The sequence below is a fragment of the Festucalex cinctus genome, chromosome 6, assembly GCF_051991245.1.
Source record: "Festucalex cinctus isolate MCC-2025b chromosome 6, RoL_Fcin_1.0, whole genome shotgun sequence".
Taxonomy (NCBI): Eukaryota; Metazoa; Chordata; class Actinopteri; order Syngnathiformes; family Syngnathidae; genus Festucalex; species Festucalex cinctus.
Genome location: NC_135416.1, coordinates 14,052,791 through 14,070,569, shown reverse-complemented (window position 1 = coordinate 14,070,569; position 17,779 = coordinate 14,052,791). Strand labels below are relative to the sequence as shown.

Here is a 17,779-nt window from a genome sequence, read left to right as displayed (position 1 = left end):
CTTGTTGCTTGTTTTGTGGGTCTTACTGCCTTAATGTTAATCTCCAGCACGTGAAAAGCATACTCTCATTGATTTGAAAATGAATGAATGAATAAATAAATAAATAAATAAATAAATAAATAAATAAATAAAGACACACTAGTCGATTATTAAAATACATTTTAAGCCCATATCTGACTGTGGGATGAACGTTTGCAAGTGTTGGCTTAAGGCAGTGAAAGAAAAATGTTGCAAACTTGAACAAACCTTGACGAGAAATCAACATTCGCGAGCTTTGCAAACGTTCGCTTCTCTATGGGCATTAGTGAGCATCTTGAAAATTGAAAAATGTGATGCTAACCCATATCAGAATTGTCAACATAAGACCATCATCAAAATATCCATCCATTTTCTTGACCGCTTATTCCTCATAAGGGTTGCAGGGGGTGCTGGCGCCTATCTCAGCTGGCTCTGGGCAGTAGGCAGGGGACACCCTGGACTGGTTGCCAGCCAATCGCAGGGCACACAGAGACGAACAACCATCCACGCTCACAAGCATACCAAGGGACAATTCGGAGAGCCCAATTAACCTGCCAAGCATGTCTTTGGAATGTGGGATGAGACGGGAGTACCCGGAGAAGACCCACGCAGGCACGGGGAGAACATGCAAACTCCACCCAGGAAGGCCCGAGCCTGGACTCAAACCCGAGTCCTCAGAACTGGGAGGCGGACGTGCTAACCACTCAGACACCGTGCCACCCTCATCAAAACACCCCTTCTAAAATCCAAAAAACCTTCAGTGTTGGTCGATCAGTGCTCGGCAAACCTTTGTGCCCATGGGCCAAATTTAATTTTTAAAACAGGGCATTCGGTCAGATAATTTAAAGTTCACTTAAAAAAAAAAAAAAAAAAGTAAAATATTTTACTTTAAAAATAAAACTCCATCCATCCATTTTCTTGACCGCTTATTCCTCACAAGGGTCACGGGGGGTGCTGGCGCCTATCTCAGCTGGCTCTGGGCAGTAGGCGGGGGACACCCTGGACTGGTTGCCAGCCAATCGCAGGGCACACAGAGACGAACAACCATCCACACCTAGGGTCAATTTTGGAGCACCCAATTAACCTGCCATGCATGTCTTTGGAATGTGGGAGGAGACCGGAGTACCCGGAGAAGACCCACGCAGGCACGGGGAGAACATGCAAACTCCACCCAGGAATGGCCGAAGCCTGGACTCGAACCGGAGTCCTCAGAACTGGGAGGCGACGTGCTAACCAGTCAGCCACCGTGCCGCCCAAAAATAAAACTATTTATTCTTAATATTTAAAATCTAATTATAATGTATTTATTGTTACAATAAACCAATTTACCAATTATTTAGAAAAACATTTAAAAAAAAAGAGACAAAATACAGTGAGTTGAATTGATCAATTTTAGGGGGAAAACACCTACATTAATGCAGCAAATACTGGAAAACTAAAGTAAATGATTTGTTTTGCAGATAACAAAATTGAACGAGCTGCCTGATCACACTAATTTGACATCAAAGAAATGTAGTATTCCTTAGACCAGAGGCAGTCCTCGAGGGCCGAAGTCCTGCAGGTTTTGGAGGTTTCCCTCTTTCAACACAAGCTGATTCCAATCAACAGGATCGTTATCAGGCTTATGCAGAGCTTGCTGATGAGCTGATCATATATCAGCTGTGTTGGAGAAGGGAAACATGCAAAACCTGCAGGACTCCTGCCCTCGAGGACCAAGTTTGACCAGCCCTGCCCTCGGCCATTCCACTGATCTTGAACCAATAGAGTATTATGCTCTTCACTTCCTGAAAGGCAACAAAACTGGCAAACAAGCAACAAGTGAAAAAGGCCGCAGTGAAGGCCTGAAAAAAGGAGGAAAAGTAAAGGATTATTTAAGCATGAAATATGACGACTGGAAAAAGGCTAAAAGTCTACACTTCAATTCACACTGTTGTATTTTTCTGAAGTCATCGTTACTAAACGTTTCTCACTTTTCATTTGTAGACATATCCATGAAGAAATCTGCCATCATTCAACGCCAGCCAGCATTCTGTTCTTCAAGTCATCCTGTACCCAAAGTCAAAACCAGTTTAGTCTCTTTGCATGGCAGCATTTTGCAAGGTAAAAACACTGAATCTCAATCTAGTTTAAAAAAAAAAAGTCACCAGAAATAAAGAGAGTAAAACATACACAATATTAAGGACAGGGACCATTTGTCTGAAGTAAATTCATCTAAATGTGGAATGAGATTTTTTTATATATATATATATTTTGTAAGATTGTGTCACAAGATTGTGGTGTTCAACATCATCAGTCACATTTAGACAATTGTTTACAAGTTGAAAGCTCATGTTCCACTTGAAGTACATGCTTCCTTTTGCGTTATGACGGCACGATGCTGTTTACACCCTCACTACTGCAGCACTGGATGAAATGTACAGAATATGTGAGCTGTTGTTTCATAAGAGAATCAAGCTTGCACCTTAAGTAACAAAATGAGAACAAATTGCAACAAGTGTGTCGAAGCGGAGCCGGGACTCCTGTTTGATTTTAAGTGGATTATATCCTACTGTTTGTGTTTATTTTATTTTTACACTTTTGAGTGTAATGAGGTTGGAGGTATGCGCGTGTGTGCTACACGTGCGGGGTGTATCAGCATTTTGCAGGCAGACAAAAAAGGAGTCATGTTACTTCACTGTGAACAGGAGCAAGGCGATGCTACATGGGCTAATGTTCTCAGGAGAATTTAGTAGGAAACGGTGCAATTTGACTAATAGGCAACAAGCTTAAAATGAATGAACTTTTTGCACAAAATCCTACTACATTCTTTGTGAAAACAGGCCCATTAAGTGTGCTTTTAAACTGTCAGTGGTCACTACTCAACTTGTACAAACGATCCTTCACACCCCTCAAATGTTCATACGTTGCGCTCACTGACCACATCCAGGATGAATTAATTCATAGAAATGTTTCTCTCATAAGATATTTTGACTATGCAACGAGCCACGACAGATTGTAAACGCCATCCCCGTATCCCATCCAGACTGTTATTTTAGCAGGTTTCCAACCCGTTGTATTCAAGGTAATTGGATCTGCTGGTCGGTCTATTTGCCTTCATTGTGTAAGGTGCACAACTTTATTTAATTTGTGGGTATGAGTGCGTGTAACCATTTGGAAGGATGTTTGAGAGAGTAGAAGGGCTAGTTTGCACTTCACTGCAACTTGGAAGTGCAACGTTACAGAAAACGTGTCTTCTGACTACTGGAATCTGTCATTTGGGACTCGTGCAAACAAATTGTATTGATAACTATATAGTATTTAGATTCATCTTTTTAAAGGTATACGTGGAAGAAAATGATTGCATAGCCCCATTTTTTTTTTTTTGCTCTGTATGCTTTAACGCCAAGTTGTGCAAATGAGGCTGAAATGTTTCTTATTTGATTATTTATTGTAAAACATCCATTATATGCATTTTATTGAGACCTTGAGAAGAATTATTCTCCATTGAACCTGTTGTATTTATGATATGAACATAAAGTCCATCGTACCTACATGTGCTTTTTTAGTCTGTTGTATAATTTGTATAAATGAATATTCATGTACTTAATGCATTTGGATTATCTATGCATGCATAGAAATTGCAGGCACATTTATGGATAATTTTCCCCTAATATGAATAAAATATTATTAAAGGTTAAACAAAGCAGTTGCCTATAAGGATTAATATTACAAACAAAGTCTATAATGGATGCTTGCTTGTAAACAAAGAGGGTTGTTGGAAGTCTTGATGGTTAGAAGTACGTTCAAATTAGGATCTGCTGTATTGTAATGACATCATAATACGATGAGCTGTGTGGCATGTGCAGAAAAAAAAAAAAGACACAAGGTCGGTCGGGATGACGACAGAGAGACATTTTGAAAGGAGAAGTGAATGCTGTGCGACGTCCATGCTTGACTTTGAATAGAAATGAGTGTCATGTAGACTGACAAGTCTACATACCTCTGGAATAAATTTAAAATGCAAGCTACTGAAGGTGTTTGCATTATTTGAATGGATTTTAGCTGTTTACATTTAACCTTTGCACAAGAAAAATGTGAGTTATTAAATGACTTTTACAGCAACAAAACACTGAAATGTGTAGTAAATAACATACATCCTTATACCATTGTAGTTGTAATTAATTTATTTAAAAATAATACCAATATTATAATAAATACATGTACTTGGTTTATCTATATTTATGCAACTGAATGTTCGAAAAGATTAAAAAAAAAAAAAAAAAAAAAAAAATCATAGTGGGTGTTAAAAGCAACCATCCCGATTTATGGCAGCGGCAGAAGAGCACATGTGCCGTCTTGCCAGAATGCAAATTTAGCTTTGTGGTGACACTGAAACATCACCCGGCCCGGGCTTAAGTTTAACCTGAGCGTTTGCGGCTGTGTTTACTTGGTCGCCATGGCCGCAACGAGACTGGCAGACACCGCTTTGCCCCCAGCTGCTCTCCGTGCTTTTGGAAGAATCTGCATCAAGGCCCAGTTGTTGGTTTTGGATGCCAACTGGAGCTCTGATGTCAGGCACAGTTAGGATAGGGAATAAAATTGTATTTCCTCACCTGGATCAACTAGTGTGTATCTTTTATTTATTGCCTTTTTTTAACGTACTAAAAAAAAACTCATCTGTGGGTCTTCTACTGAAGTTTGGATGTGCAAACAGTGCTGGAGGGACACTAAATAAGATTTTAATGAGTGTACTGATGATTTTTTTCCCCCAAATCTAAATATACTGTATGTCAACAGACGTAGAGTTTCCAGTGTATGTTTATTTCCATCCAATTATATTTAAAACAAACTGATCTCCAAAGAAGACAATAAGGTCATAAGTACAGTATAAAACCTAACAGTGAATAATGTCACATTACTTACTTTATAAAATAAAATTTTTAGTGGGATTGACAAAAAAATTACATAATGCACTGTTATGGACCCAACATAAATATATTTTAAAATGAAGCCATAACAAGACAACACAAGAAATCCCAGTTGAAAACAAAACGTCAGATTGCTTAAATACTCACAGGAATGTAAACATTGCATGTTGTTTAACAAAAAGCAACACACATTCACCACATTTGTCTCTTTGGGTGTTTCATGGCCTGATGCTGAGGTGTGACGTGTACTTGCTGAAATGCACCAAAACCTCACAGAGGGGAAATATAAAATGCCCCAAACATGAACGTTTCCTCCCGGGAGTTAGTGGCGTCTCCTCTACGAGCTGGAGTCAAAAACCTTCTTGCACATGTTTGAGTTTTCCTGGTGGAGAGGGAATTCCGAGCCGGGGACGAGCAGCTTGTGGCTCTTTCGCGACACTACGCTTTTCCCTGATGACAGGCTCTCGTGTTTCTTGATGTACTCGCTGAAAAGTACGAATGATCGGGATGTTAGATTTCTTTTCGGAGGGGAGGTAGTTGATTGATTGGGGATTTAGTTTTACCTGACGGGAAAGGTGCTTTTGTCCATCTGCATGCACACCAGGAAAGGATACTCAGAGAACTGAACAGTCGTGATGAAGTCGAGGGAGGCCTCTGTTCCAAAGCTGACCTCCAATCCGGCGCTCATGAAGTCCATGTCTACTGTAACATTACCAGAGACCACTAACGCTCCCCTGCAAGGCACCACAGAGGAAGGCTTGGTGAAAAGTATGATCCATTTTGTATTGCTTTTTGCTGATCTACATTTGTATTTGAAAAATATAAAATACTAAGTAAAAAAAAAAAAAAAAGCCTTGAAATGATTAAATGCACATTGGCTTTCATCAGATGGCTATTTTTAAAATACATACACCATTAGCCATAAATTTGAACAAGGCAAGTTAGCTCAGTGGCTAGAGCAACTGCTTCCCCAAGGAGAACCTGGGTTCAAACCCTGCTTTGACCACATTTTAGAACATTCGATGGTTTGGTACCAGCTGACGTATCGTATCAGGAAATGGACTATAATTTCTCTGAAATGATTAAATCCCACTTTAGACAGAGTTTTCAAGTTTTCCTTTTATTCATTTATCTTTCAACTTCAATGAAAACTTTGTAATTTTCACATAATTTGCCTTTCAATTTCAGCTTAGCATTCAGCTATTAAAATTCATCTTTCAGCATTCCCACACAATTTCTCCAGAAATTGCACTTAGTCTAGTTATATATAATGTTAATCCGACAGCTAACTAATGCTGGCTAACTTACTAGCTCATAGCATGGAGCCATAGAATCCACTTGTTGATATACTGTAATTGTGTGTGAAGTTGTTTTTCATTAAGAAGATGAGAGAACATTTTATGTCAAATAGTTTTAGATCCGAAACGTTCAACATTATCTGCTGACACAAAAAATATGCAGGGATAAAATGATTATCCTGACTAAAACGTTGACAGTTTTTGTTGACTAAAACTAGACGAATAAAATGGTTTTCTTGGATTAAAATAAAGACTAAAATGCTAGATTTGTAGTCGACTAAAAATAAAAATAAATAAATAAAAATGAAAATGAGGTTTACTAACTGATAAAAACGAACAACCGTTATTGAAACTGGACTAAAACTGAGACTACATTTTAAAATGGCTGATAAAATTCACACTAATTTGAATGAATTGTGATTTTAATTGTGACCTTACATAAACATCCTTTTTTTTTTTTTTTTTTTTTACACCAAAAATGCTGATAATGTAAGTAAGTCAATGAGTTAAAGGCGTGAGCAGCTTGCACTGTCTTGACTGCTCAGTAGTTCAGAGTTTTCTTTCAGCTAAATCCTCATCTTGTTCGTCAGTGTTTGATTCCATTGCAAGGGTGAGTGCCACATAGCAAAATAACACAACAGAATACCTGAACTGATCATATTGAAGAAGCTGTCTGTGATATGCGTGCATGCCTCTTTTTGTTTGCCTCTCTCCCCTTCTACGCAACTTCACACATTCTTGCACCAACATGCACCGGACTCCATTGAAAAATCCACCTGTCTGTAACTTTGGCCACAGGGGCATGCCCTGCCAAAGATGCGTGTGTGTGGTTTGTTCTGTGTCTATAGATAGGCCGTCAGTCTATTATCAGGGTGAAAGAGGCACAGTTATGTTGATCCATTCACCTGCCTCTGCCATTTGCTTGCACACACAGGTCAAGTCCCCTTTTGCTGCGACAAGCTCTGTTCTTGAACACAAACGAGCACCTTAAGAAAAACCTCCGCTTTTTGTAAGAATCCATACCAACATAGTGCACAAAACTATTTGTTGACATGTGAACTTAAAAGCCTCATGCATAACCCTCAACTTACGCAACTATTAAGTTAAAATATGCAGTGATTTGGCACAGCACATTTCAATTCGGTGGCACTACACACCAGCAAATCCTACCAAAGACATCCGATAGCTGTGCCCGCTGTCGTGTATTATGTTCTAAAATAGCGAGCCAGACAGGACTGACGTCACGTTCCATGCGAACCCTCAAATGCGAGATAGGTGTGAAGCACAATACTGGAGGACTTCCAACATGTCAAGTGGAACAAGTGAATCAGACAACACTTATAGAGCCTTTAAAGTTCACATGACTCCAACATCAACACGCGTCTATTTGAGGCGCCGTGACATGGCTGGAACTTATGAAACTACCATAAAGGTTATTTTTCCAAGAATTGCCACAGAGGTATCCAGAGGTGTTCCATGCAGCTGTTAACAAACATACCACAGATTATGCATACGAGGTTGTGAACTATTTACAGTATGTTATCATCATTTAAAGGCATTGCTTATTTGGAGTCTCTGGTTGCACCTTTTCTGGACTTTACCTGTTATTTACGCTGGTTTTGGACTCCCTGTACCACAAACTGATCTCCATGCCACCAGAGATGTCGATGGCTAACCCTCCTTGGAACTCGCCACTTGCCTTCAGACCTGACTGCAGCTGAATGACCTACAAGTGAAAAGGAAGATAATAAGCAAATGATGGCTATAAAATACGTTTATACTTTTCAAGACTTTTCTTAGCTTTTACAACTATTTTCTTGAAGATAATCTAGCAATTAAGAATGGAGTCCTGAGCGCACAAAATCTTATCTCACCCATACCAGCTAATCACACATCCTCACCCGATGCTAACGGGTGCGCGCCAGATTCTAATGCAGCCACATCAGATACTAAGGTGTCCGCACAGCTCCGAAGATGTGCACCAGATCGTTGCTAAGGCTTGAGCATCAGATGCTAACACACCCTCACCAGATCCCAAGTGCGCACCAGATGCTAATGCATGTGCACCAGTTAATGCAGTGGTCCCTTACTACTTTGTGGTTCACTTATCGCGGATATATCGCAGATTTGAATTTGGGTCCAAAATTCATACATTGCGGGGATTACTTTGGGTTATTATTATTTGGTAGCTCTTTTTCTAATTATATTTACAAAGTTAACAAGTGTTTAGAAGGGTGAGAACTATGTGGTGGCTTCGTCATGGCTGAGTAGAAGTGTAACTAACCCCTGAAAATCATCATTTTTTTTTTTTTTTTACCTCCTCTACCTCATGGAAATTCACCTATTGCGGATTGGCGTGGAACATAACACCCGCGAAAATTGAGGGAACATCGTATCACATCAGATACGAGCACATTCAGACCAGATTCTAATGTAAAATACTGACACGTCCGCACCAGATAAAAGTAACAGATTTTTCAAAATTGTTCAGCCCTAATTGTAAAAAACTAAATGAAATCCATTAAGAGGAACAAAGCAAACGCACCAGATTGCATAAATATACATGCTGTCAAACTAATACTTTGTTGCAGCACCTGTTGTTATATTTACAGCACTCAGACTTTCAGTTTGAATGCTTTGGAGGAATCTGTTACAGATGTGTTAGGGGATCCACAGCTAAGCAATTAATCCACAATTTGATAAACAAACAGCAGGTAGGCTATCTTAGTCCATAGAACAATTCCAATGTGTATTACTGTAGTTGAATACCTCAGAGTGATCAGTCAGCAGAATGAGACCCTTCACCACATTCATGGGTTCCCCAGTCATGGAGAACATTTTGGACATGAGGTCGCTATAGCCCTTGAAGAAGGTGACAGGTCTCAGCTGGACATCAAACAGCAGAGCCGACATCCCGGCGAACGACTCCAAGTCTCCTTCGCCCTCATCCGGTGTGGTGGCGATGAGCGACTCCAAACCTTGCGCCTCAATCGCAACCTGGATCACAGCAGCAGAAGTCGTCAAATACTTTGACCGCCAAATATGGATTTTATGTTTCGCTAAATTGGATGACTATTTAAACCTGCAGTCCGTGTAGCATTGCTCCTTTACTAGCACCATAAATGTTCATGTTACTTCTTCTTAGGATTCCAGAGCCGGAGTACAAAATGTCCAGACTGTATGTGGAGGTGACATCGACAGATTCTGTGGGATGGGAATTACACCATTTCAGTACAAATGTTGCAGGATTGTATGATTTTTTATTTTTTTATTTATTTATTTATTTATTTTATAGTATTTCATTCACTCCCAGCAGCCATTTTGACAGAAGCAACCCCCTTTGCCAAGTGTTTGTGGATTTGGACTGATTTTGCAAGACCCACAGAATATTGAACCTACCAAAAGAAAGATTAAAGTCTCTTCTTTCATCAGGAAAAAAATATTTGTGTATCTGTTTCCGTTTTGCAACAGTTAGCATTAGAATATAGCTAACTTTCATCATTATTCACAAATCTATTTAGGATTGCATTCAAGCCTTTTTTTTTTCAACATGGGCCTGGTTGATCTCTTATACTCTGCTGCCACCTGCTGGCCGATTGTGTAATAACTACCTTTCTTTCTTTCTTTTTTTTAAAGTTCTTTGCAGTTAAGAGGCTGAATCAAAGCCTTCTGTATGCTCTAGCATTAAAAAACAAACAAAAAAACGTATAAATACGTCTGTGGGACACTTAAAACAGGTAAAATAGAATGCAATTATACATTTGGGAGCAAATAAGTTATAGAGCTAGGGTGTGAAACATATGGCCCGCGGGCCAGACCCGGCTCCTGAGGGGGTGCAATGTGGCCCATGGGGACAAAACACAAACTTTTTCACAAACATTAACTGTTGTTGCAGGGTGTACTGACGGCCATTTAAATGACATTCAGGCTAACATGGCTGTTACTCAGGATCTGGTGCAAAAAATGTGGACTTATTTTCAGATTATAATGCAATAATTAATACATGTATATTTTATTTACCCGTAATTTATTTATTTTTTAAATTAAGAATTAATTACTTGAATAATTAATACTTATTAAGTGATTATTCAGACAAAAAAAAGAAATGTTTTTTTACATTACTAGACCATGGACATACTGGTCCGTCACACTGCAGATCAATTCGGATTTAAGTTGTTAAGTTGCCCTCCGTGTTAATATGAGTTTGACACTCCTGTTATAGAGGATATTTCATGCCAATAGCTCCTTTAGCTATTTAGGCATTAAAAAAAATACACACATATATGGACAAAGTTATAGAAAAACAGCTCTCATCATCAAACAATGAACTAAGACCAACAACAGCACAATTCTATGCTTCTTTCTAACGCCTTGGCCAAGTCTCTCTTGAAAAAGCGATTCTTAATTTTAATTGTTTAAATAAAGGTTAAAGAAAAACAACATATAACAGTAGTAGGAAATTGCCAAAAGAAAAGTTATGAATCCTTATAAAATCAACTACTTACGTGCCATAAATCCTGAGTATGAAGACGATGACCCAAATTTTGAAAATCGATCATAGTTGTGTGAAATCATATCCCGCATGACTTGCCTCAAAACTTTGCTGAAAGAAATTGGAATATATTAGTTCCGCATGACTTTTCTGCTCAGAGCAACATCCAATCTGAATCGTGCCGTTCCGCAACACACCTGGCAGGCAAGTGGAAGCGGAGGATGTCCAGGACCTTAGACAACATGTACTTGTTCATCTCGTGTGGCAGGTGTCCGATGGACAACAGGAGATTCTTGATCTCCATGTTCGAGGGCTTGCTCGTGAGGATGACATCTGCAGCGGCAGCTCGCACGTTTTTCTCATAAATCCGTCGATTCTGGTGGTAAATTCTGTTCACCGTCTTTTTGACCTGAAATATTTGCAGTACCAACATTTTTTTTTTCTTATTTTTTTTTTCTTTTTCGATTCTCTTGTGAACTATTTATTTTTAAAGACATCAACATGTTTTGGGATCATAGTTTGTGGGATTAATATATGCAATCCTAAATATCAATTACTCGTATTTTTTTCCTTCCATTTTTTTGTGAAATCTTTTATTAGATCAGTGTTGTTGTTGTTTTTTTTCTGCTGGTTATTTACCTCATCAGTCATGAGGGTGACGTCGTATCGCTGCAGGCTGGTGAGTGCGATGGTGCTGTACGCGCCCACTTGCGACTCTGTGTATTTGGTAAAGATGGGAATGGCCTCAGGTAGCAGAGAGTTTTTCAGAGCCAGGAGGAACATCTGGACCTCGGACTCTTTCTGTGTGCTGTCTGGCCCCTCCAGAATCATCTTCTTGACCTCAACGACTGTCTGAGAATTTGAAGATCATCATTTGGACAGGATAACTAAACCGAGTCATAAACATAAACAGGCTCTGAATAGCCTAAAATTATACAACCACTGAAGTTTTTCAACTTTTCCTTGCAGCTCACCGGTAAGTCACATCCTCCTTTCTGACACAGTTTGCGGACCAGGGCTCCCATAATAATCACTACGGACTCCTTGATGTCAGGGCTGCCAATCTTTCCTTTAAAAATGTCCTATATGAAAACACAAGCATCAACACAACATTTAAAGTGGAAGTCAACCTTAAACATTTCTTGACAACAATCTGTGACCTCACTCGTGTAAACATGACATTCTGATTAATATTACATTCGTGGAATATGAGTTATGAAGCAAAATCCAGCCATTTTTATCCATCTTAGGGGGCGGCCATTTTTTCACTCGTCGACTGAAGATGACATCACAGTTACTCAGAGCTCAGGCAACAACCAATCAGAGCTCACCTGTTTTTTGAAGCTGAGCTGTGATTGGTTATTACCTGAGACTTGAGCAACATGATGTCATCTTCAGTCGGCAGCAAGTGGCAAAATGGCCGCCCCCTGAGATGGATAAAAACGGCTGGATTTTGCTACTTAACGCATATTCCACTAACACAATATTAACCAGAATACCATATTTAGACTAGTGCAGGGATGGGCAATCTCGGCCCTCGAGGGCCGGTGTCCCTGCAGGTTTTCGATGTTTCCGTTTTCCAACACAGCTGATATATGATCAGCTCATCAGCAAGCTCTGCACAAGACTGATAACGATCCCGTTGATTGGAATCAGCTTGTGTTGGAAAACGGAAACATCGAAAACCTGCAGGGACACCGGCCCTCGAGGGCCGAGATTGCCCATCCCTGGTAGTGGGTCTGCATGGAACATTATTGTCATTTTTTTATTTTTTTATTTTTTTTTTTTTGAGTGGGGGGAACTTCCCCTGTATGTTGTATGTACGTATCTTTATTCATTTAGAAAGACACACTCACCAGCAGTGTCTGGAGCATCCTCTCATCAGGATGTGAGGCGAATCCACAGGCATAGAGGAACCTCTCCTGTAGAACCATTCCTTTGGCATCTGTGAAGTTGAGGAATTCAATCATGGCATCCAATGATGCTGTCGTTTGGGAGGAAGTGACTGCATCCACCACTTGAGGACTAAAATCGGAAGTCAACGAGAACAACTGAATGAATATTCAACCTCCTAAGTAACTAAATGAGAGTGATGTGAAATAAATGAGTTCCAGTTACTTACAGGGATGTCTTGCTGGCGCTCTTCAGCAATTTGAGGATATCGTTTTTGGTTGCCTTCCTGATGCTCTGGATGAGCGCCAGGAAGCTGCGAGGGGCCGTGGCCTTGGACAAGCTGCCTGGTTCTAGTTTATTCTGTAGAACCTGCCAGTGCTCAAGAAGCTGAGAGAGACAGACAAAGTGAGGGGTAATGAGAAAATTGAACTAAATAGCAAGAAAATATTAACCAACAAAGTATCTTTTATTTTAACAATGGTAGCAAGCGTGTTATACAAGAATAGAATCACTCACTGATGGACAAGTTTTGCAGCGAGTTTTGATCTTCTCCGCCTTGATACCAACAGCTGCTATCTTGGCATCGATGGACTTGACAACCACGGCCGCATCTTTTCCAGCCATCTCCAGGGGTCCAGCTTCTGTCCCCACCAGGGTGAAACTTTGCCTGTGAAGCCAGAATATACTTTAGTGCCTTTACGATGATACTGTGATGAATTTTCTCTTCATTCCTTTACCTGGACAAAACTTTAGCCGAGGAAGACCGGTAGGCGTTGACAATCAGCAAGTGTTTTTCTTCAGCCACAGCCGAGCGGATGAAACCATCTTCCAGTGTGAACACTGTGACGGAGCTAGATTTTCGGGTTACGCCCAAAACCTGAGGTGGGGAAAGCATCAGCAGAGTGAATCCTGAGGGAGATGGTTCACTAACTGACCTGGCTGTGTGTAGTGAATCCAGTCTCTGCAGTTTGACATGTCTCCAGGAACTTTGTCCTTGTCACTTGGTTGTTTTTCGGCTGGTATACAACTATGCACCTTCCAGATACGTCATTCTGTTTCCACACAATTATTTCCATTAATTAATCAAAAGCATATCTAATCCAATTTTGTGTTTGATTAAAATTTTTACCTCAATAACTTTTCCCGTATGGAGCTGCAGTTGAAGTAAACTGGACACCCCTCGTTTAAGGTTTTTGATGAGGGCTGGCTCGGCCCAGTAGGAATAAAATGCTTTAACCTGAAGCACAAACAGAAAGCAGAATTATTTGATTTGGAAGACTGAATGAAATAGTTTCACATGCAGATGTAGCAACTGGGCGGTCGGGCTGATGTACAAAGTACAGATGAACAGAGGTAGAGATTTGCTTATTCTTAAAGAGGAAGTCAACACAAAATACTTTTTTTTTTGACAATAATAGGCTCTATGCAGCCCCATTAGTCTAAACATGGTATTCTGGTTAAAATTGCGTTAGTGGAATATGAGTTAAGCAACAAAATCTAGCTGTTTTTATCCATCTCAGGGGCGACCATTTTGCCACTTGCCGTCAACTGAAGATGACATCACAGTTGCTGAGATCTCAGGTAACAACCAATAACAGCTCACCTGTTTTCTGAAGCTGAGCTGTGATTGGTTGTTACTCGAGACCTGAGTAACTGTGATGTCATCAGCTTCAGAAAACAGGTGAGCTGTGATTGGTTGTTACCTGAGACCTGAGTAACTGTGATGTCATCTTCAGTCGACAGCAAGTGGCAAAATGGCCGCCTCCTGAGATAGATAAAAATGGCTGGATTTTGCTGCATAACTCATATTCTACAAATGTAATATTAATCAGAATGTCATGTTTAGACTAGTGAGGTCACATATATGATTGTCAAGAAATATTTAAGGTTGACTATAGCTTACAGTGCATAAGTGGCCTACACCCCAATAGGTTTGTGATATAACCTTATTTCATTTTTAGACTCTATACTTTATAATCTCACAAATGTAAGCCATTGAAATGCATATGAGATTTGTCAATTAACACACAACAAATTCATTTCATGTTTTGAAACACTGATAAGTACTCAACAATACCAACATTTAAAATCAAATTAAATTAATAAAAAGCTTAATTTTCAAAAATGTCCACTCATTTATATTGAGCACTGTCTGCATATCATATCACATATTAATATGATATTTTCTGATTGGGCTCCATGACCTGAGCAAGCCAAGCAAATGACATCATTCTACAGTGTCCACTATAAGCATGTCATTCATTTGGCATTCGACCACAGCATCAGGTTGGACCACCAGAAATAGATCATCGACGACTTGTGTCTTGTGCTGTGAGCGTGGGTGTTCTTGGCCCTTTAAATTCCCATAAATAACCTCCACGCGGAGAAGGTGCTCAATCTGCTTAATCTCATTCTTCCAAACTTTATTTGATAAACCGAACACATTAAAGCTGTGGTGAAATAAAGTGTGCGGTATAAACTGACTGCAACCGGCACATTGCTCGTGTGCATTTTGGTGACAGGTTATCACACATTTAGCTATCTTATCTTTCAGTCAGTGTAACAAATTGAAGCTACTACGCCACCTGACCTTTCCACTATAAATGCTTATTGTGTTGCCGTGCATAAGGTCCATTAAATATCATTTTACTGCTACTGCCAACATCATCATACGCCCACGATCAGAATAAGGTTATAAAGTTAAAGGGGAAGTCAACCCCCAAAAAATGTCTTGACAATAATACGTTCTATGCAACTATATTTGTCTAAATCCAGTATTTTGGTTAATATTGCGTTAGTGGAATATGAGTTAAGCAGCAAAATGCAGCCGTATTAACCAATCACAGTTACTCAAGTAACAATCAATCACAGCTCAGCTTCAGAAAACAGGTGAGCTGTGATTGGTTGTTGCCTGAGCCCTGAGTAACTATGATGTCATCTTCCGTCGACAGCAAGTGGCAAAATGGCCGCCCCCTGAGATAGATAAAAACGGCTGGATTGTGCTGCATAACTCATATTCCAGAAATGTAATATTAATCAGAATGTCATGTTTAGACTAGTGACGTCACATATTGTCAATAAATGTTTAAGGTTGACTTCCTCTTTATTAAGAGACGATGATGACAGTCATGAGCCTACAAATACGATGACATCCGAATCAGAATCTGTCAGCCTGGACCTCGATCAAATTACTCAAAGGGTCATGCAAGGGTTATGCTTGGGCCATGCAAGGGTTATGCTTGGGTCATGACCATGAGGTCAAGTGTCTGTTTTGAACTGATGTAACCAGCATCTAGTTTCAACTGGTAAGACGCTATGTGATGTCAAGAATGTTTAATCTTTTTATCTGGTCAACAGCCAATCAGATAATTCCATGTCAGTCCTGTTAACCACATGTCTAGCCACAGCCAATCAGATTGACTCGCTGTCTATATAAGCCTGTCTGAGAAGTGTGTGTTTTTGTCGGATTATTACTTCTGTTCCTCTGTGCAACTCTCGTTGTTTCTCTTTTAGTCAAGTTTGTTCCACGCCTCTCGATGTGAATAAATAGTTAAAATTTTATTTGTGTCTGCGTTTTTGGGATCCAACCCCAGAACATAACAAAAAGAAATGCCCAGCATGATGAGAAGAGACAAACCAAGTTCCCAAACAAGTGCATCGAGGCTTGCGTGGGCACGAAAATCAGGATACGCCTGTTTTTACGCTCGAACCTCGCTGCGCTGTATATGAAGATGGAGCCCTTTATGTTGATGTAATGTTTTGATTTTGAGTACCTTTCCATTTCTCAGGTGTACAAAGAAAGGCTTTGTCAGGGCTGCCTGTCTGGTTTTGCCCATTAGACTTTCGACGGTGGTTCCATGGAAGACATTCTTCTTCTCAGATCGACGGGACAATGGGTCAGCTCTCACATTGGAAATCTAGCATGCAGATATGGAATCAGGTCAAAACAAAATGGTAACTTTATTTTTACACCAAAAGACAAGGAAGCAACCTTGAGCTGGATCAACTGCTCATCCTTGTTGCTCGGATCTCTCCACACGAGATTGACGTCCACATCACTGGAGATTTTGTAACCGGCACTGCCCTCTTTTGACCCCCGGGCCCTGTCTACCAGCACCTCGGTGGTGTAGCTGAATTTGTACAGCTGGTTGTTATTTAGCCGGGGTCCTGAGGCACCACCTGAAATAACACAACCACCGCAGCAAATGACCATACAAGACAAAAGCAGTCTTTTAAATAGATGAGCAAATTAACAAATGCTTTAACTTTCTTCCTGTACATTTACTATCCAAAGTAAGTTCACACGGATCTTAGAATGGGAAGATCACATTTTTTTGCTAGCTTAAGGCTTAGGTTTGCAGTTTAACTGAAGTGAATTTGAGGTAATGTTCAAATATCTGGATGATTTGACTAAAGAGACAGTGAAATAGTTTTTAAAAAAAAAGTTAGTAAGATGTAAACTTTGGTAAAAATCTTCAAGAGAATGAATACTTTAGGATAAGAGGGGAAAAAAAAGGAGCCAAATTTAGGCCCATTTTTCCCAACAATGCAACTTTGCTTTTACAAATTTGTTTCACTTTCCACAACTAAAGTTTGCCATTGCTAGAGCTGATTCAATCAGTGGCCATTTAACTGGGTGTGTTCAACCTGATACAAGATAACATTTTCTCCTCTGTGCTATTAATGACGAGCTCTTTGTCAGATATCAGTTTGCTAATGAGTGAGGATGGACTGACGTGTCACTATATGATTTCATCACCACAGAGTGATTTCAACAAAACAACTTGAAAGTCTAGCAAGACCAGCAAGGAGTATCCTATCAAGGTTGTGATGTCATTACAAAATTGAGACATAAATTCATTTATTTACAGGAAGCATCTCCACTGACAATGAGACGATACTACAGGGATATAAATTCGTCAGATTAAGTGACATCATCATTAAAAAAAAAAAAAAAAAAATCAGAATTTTGCAAATAAAAACAGCAGCCACACAAAGCAGAGTACTCACCACTGGCAGGCGTTGCGACACAAGAGGCTGCACAAAGCAAGAACACAGCAACCGTTAACATTGTGTGTTCTCTCTGCAGCCAAATGAATGAAAGCGACACACCGAAGTGTCCGTGTGTGTGTGTGAAGTGGCACTACAGGGCCAACAAGAGGCAAAGAAAG

General features: G+C 39.9%; 1 protein-coding gene across 1 annotated transcript; it reads right to left on the bottom strand.

The window, feature by feature from the left end:
- Window positions 1-4,797: 4,797 nt before the first annotated feature.
- On the bottom strand, window positions 4,798-17,779 carry mttp (microsomal triglyceride transfer protein). The gene is made up of 18 exons (XM_077524193.1): window positions 17,619-17,779; window positions 16,600-16,787; window positions 16,382-16,525; window positions 13,738-13,845; window positions 13,544-13,660; window positions 13,346-13,485; window positions 13,125-13,275; window positions 12,838-12,995; window positions 12,572-12,740; window positions 11,690-11,797; window positions 11,355-11,567; window positions 10,913-11,124; window positions 10,729-10,826; window positions 9,306-9,427; window positions 8,993-9,220; window positions 7,825-7,949; window positions 5,489-5,659; window positions 4,798-5,410 (listed from the first exon to the last, which is right to left on the bottom strand). Exons 1-18 carry the CDS (start codon window positions 17,677-17,679, stop codon window positions 5,263-5,265), a joined length of 2,661 nt encoding a protein of 886 aa, XP_077380319.1. The 5' UTR covers window positions 17,680-17,779; the 3' UTR covers window positions 4,798-5,262.

Coding starts and splice junctions, on each gene's coding strand:
- mttp (XM_077524193.1), bottom strand. CDS start 17,679: ATGTTAACGGTTGCTGTGTTCTTGCTTTGTGCAGCCTCTTGTGTCGCA. Junction 11,125..11,354: donor TCACCCTCATGACTGATGAG/GTAAATAACCAG, acceptor CAAATATTTCAG/GTCAAAAAGACGGTGAACAG. Junction 9,221..9,305: donor CAATGCTACACGGACTGCAG/GTTTAAATAGTC, acceptor GCTGTGATCCAG/GTTGCGATTGAGGCGCAAGG.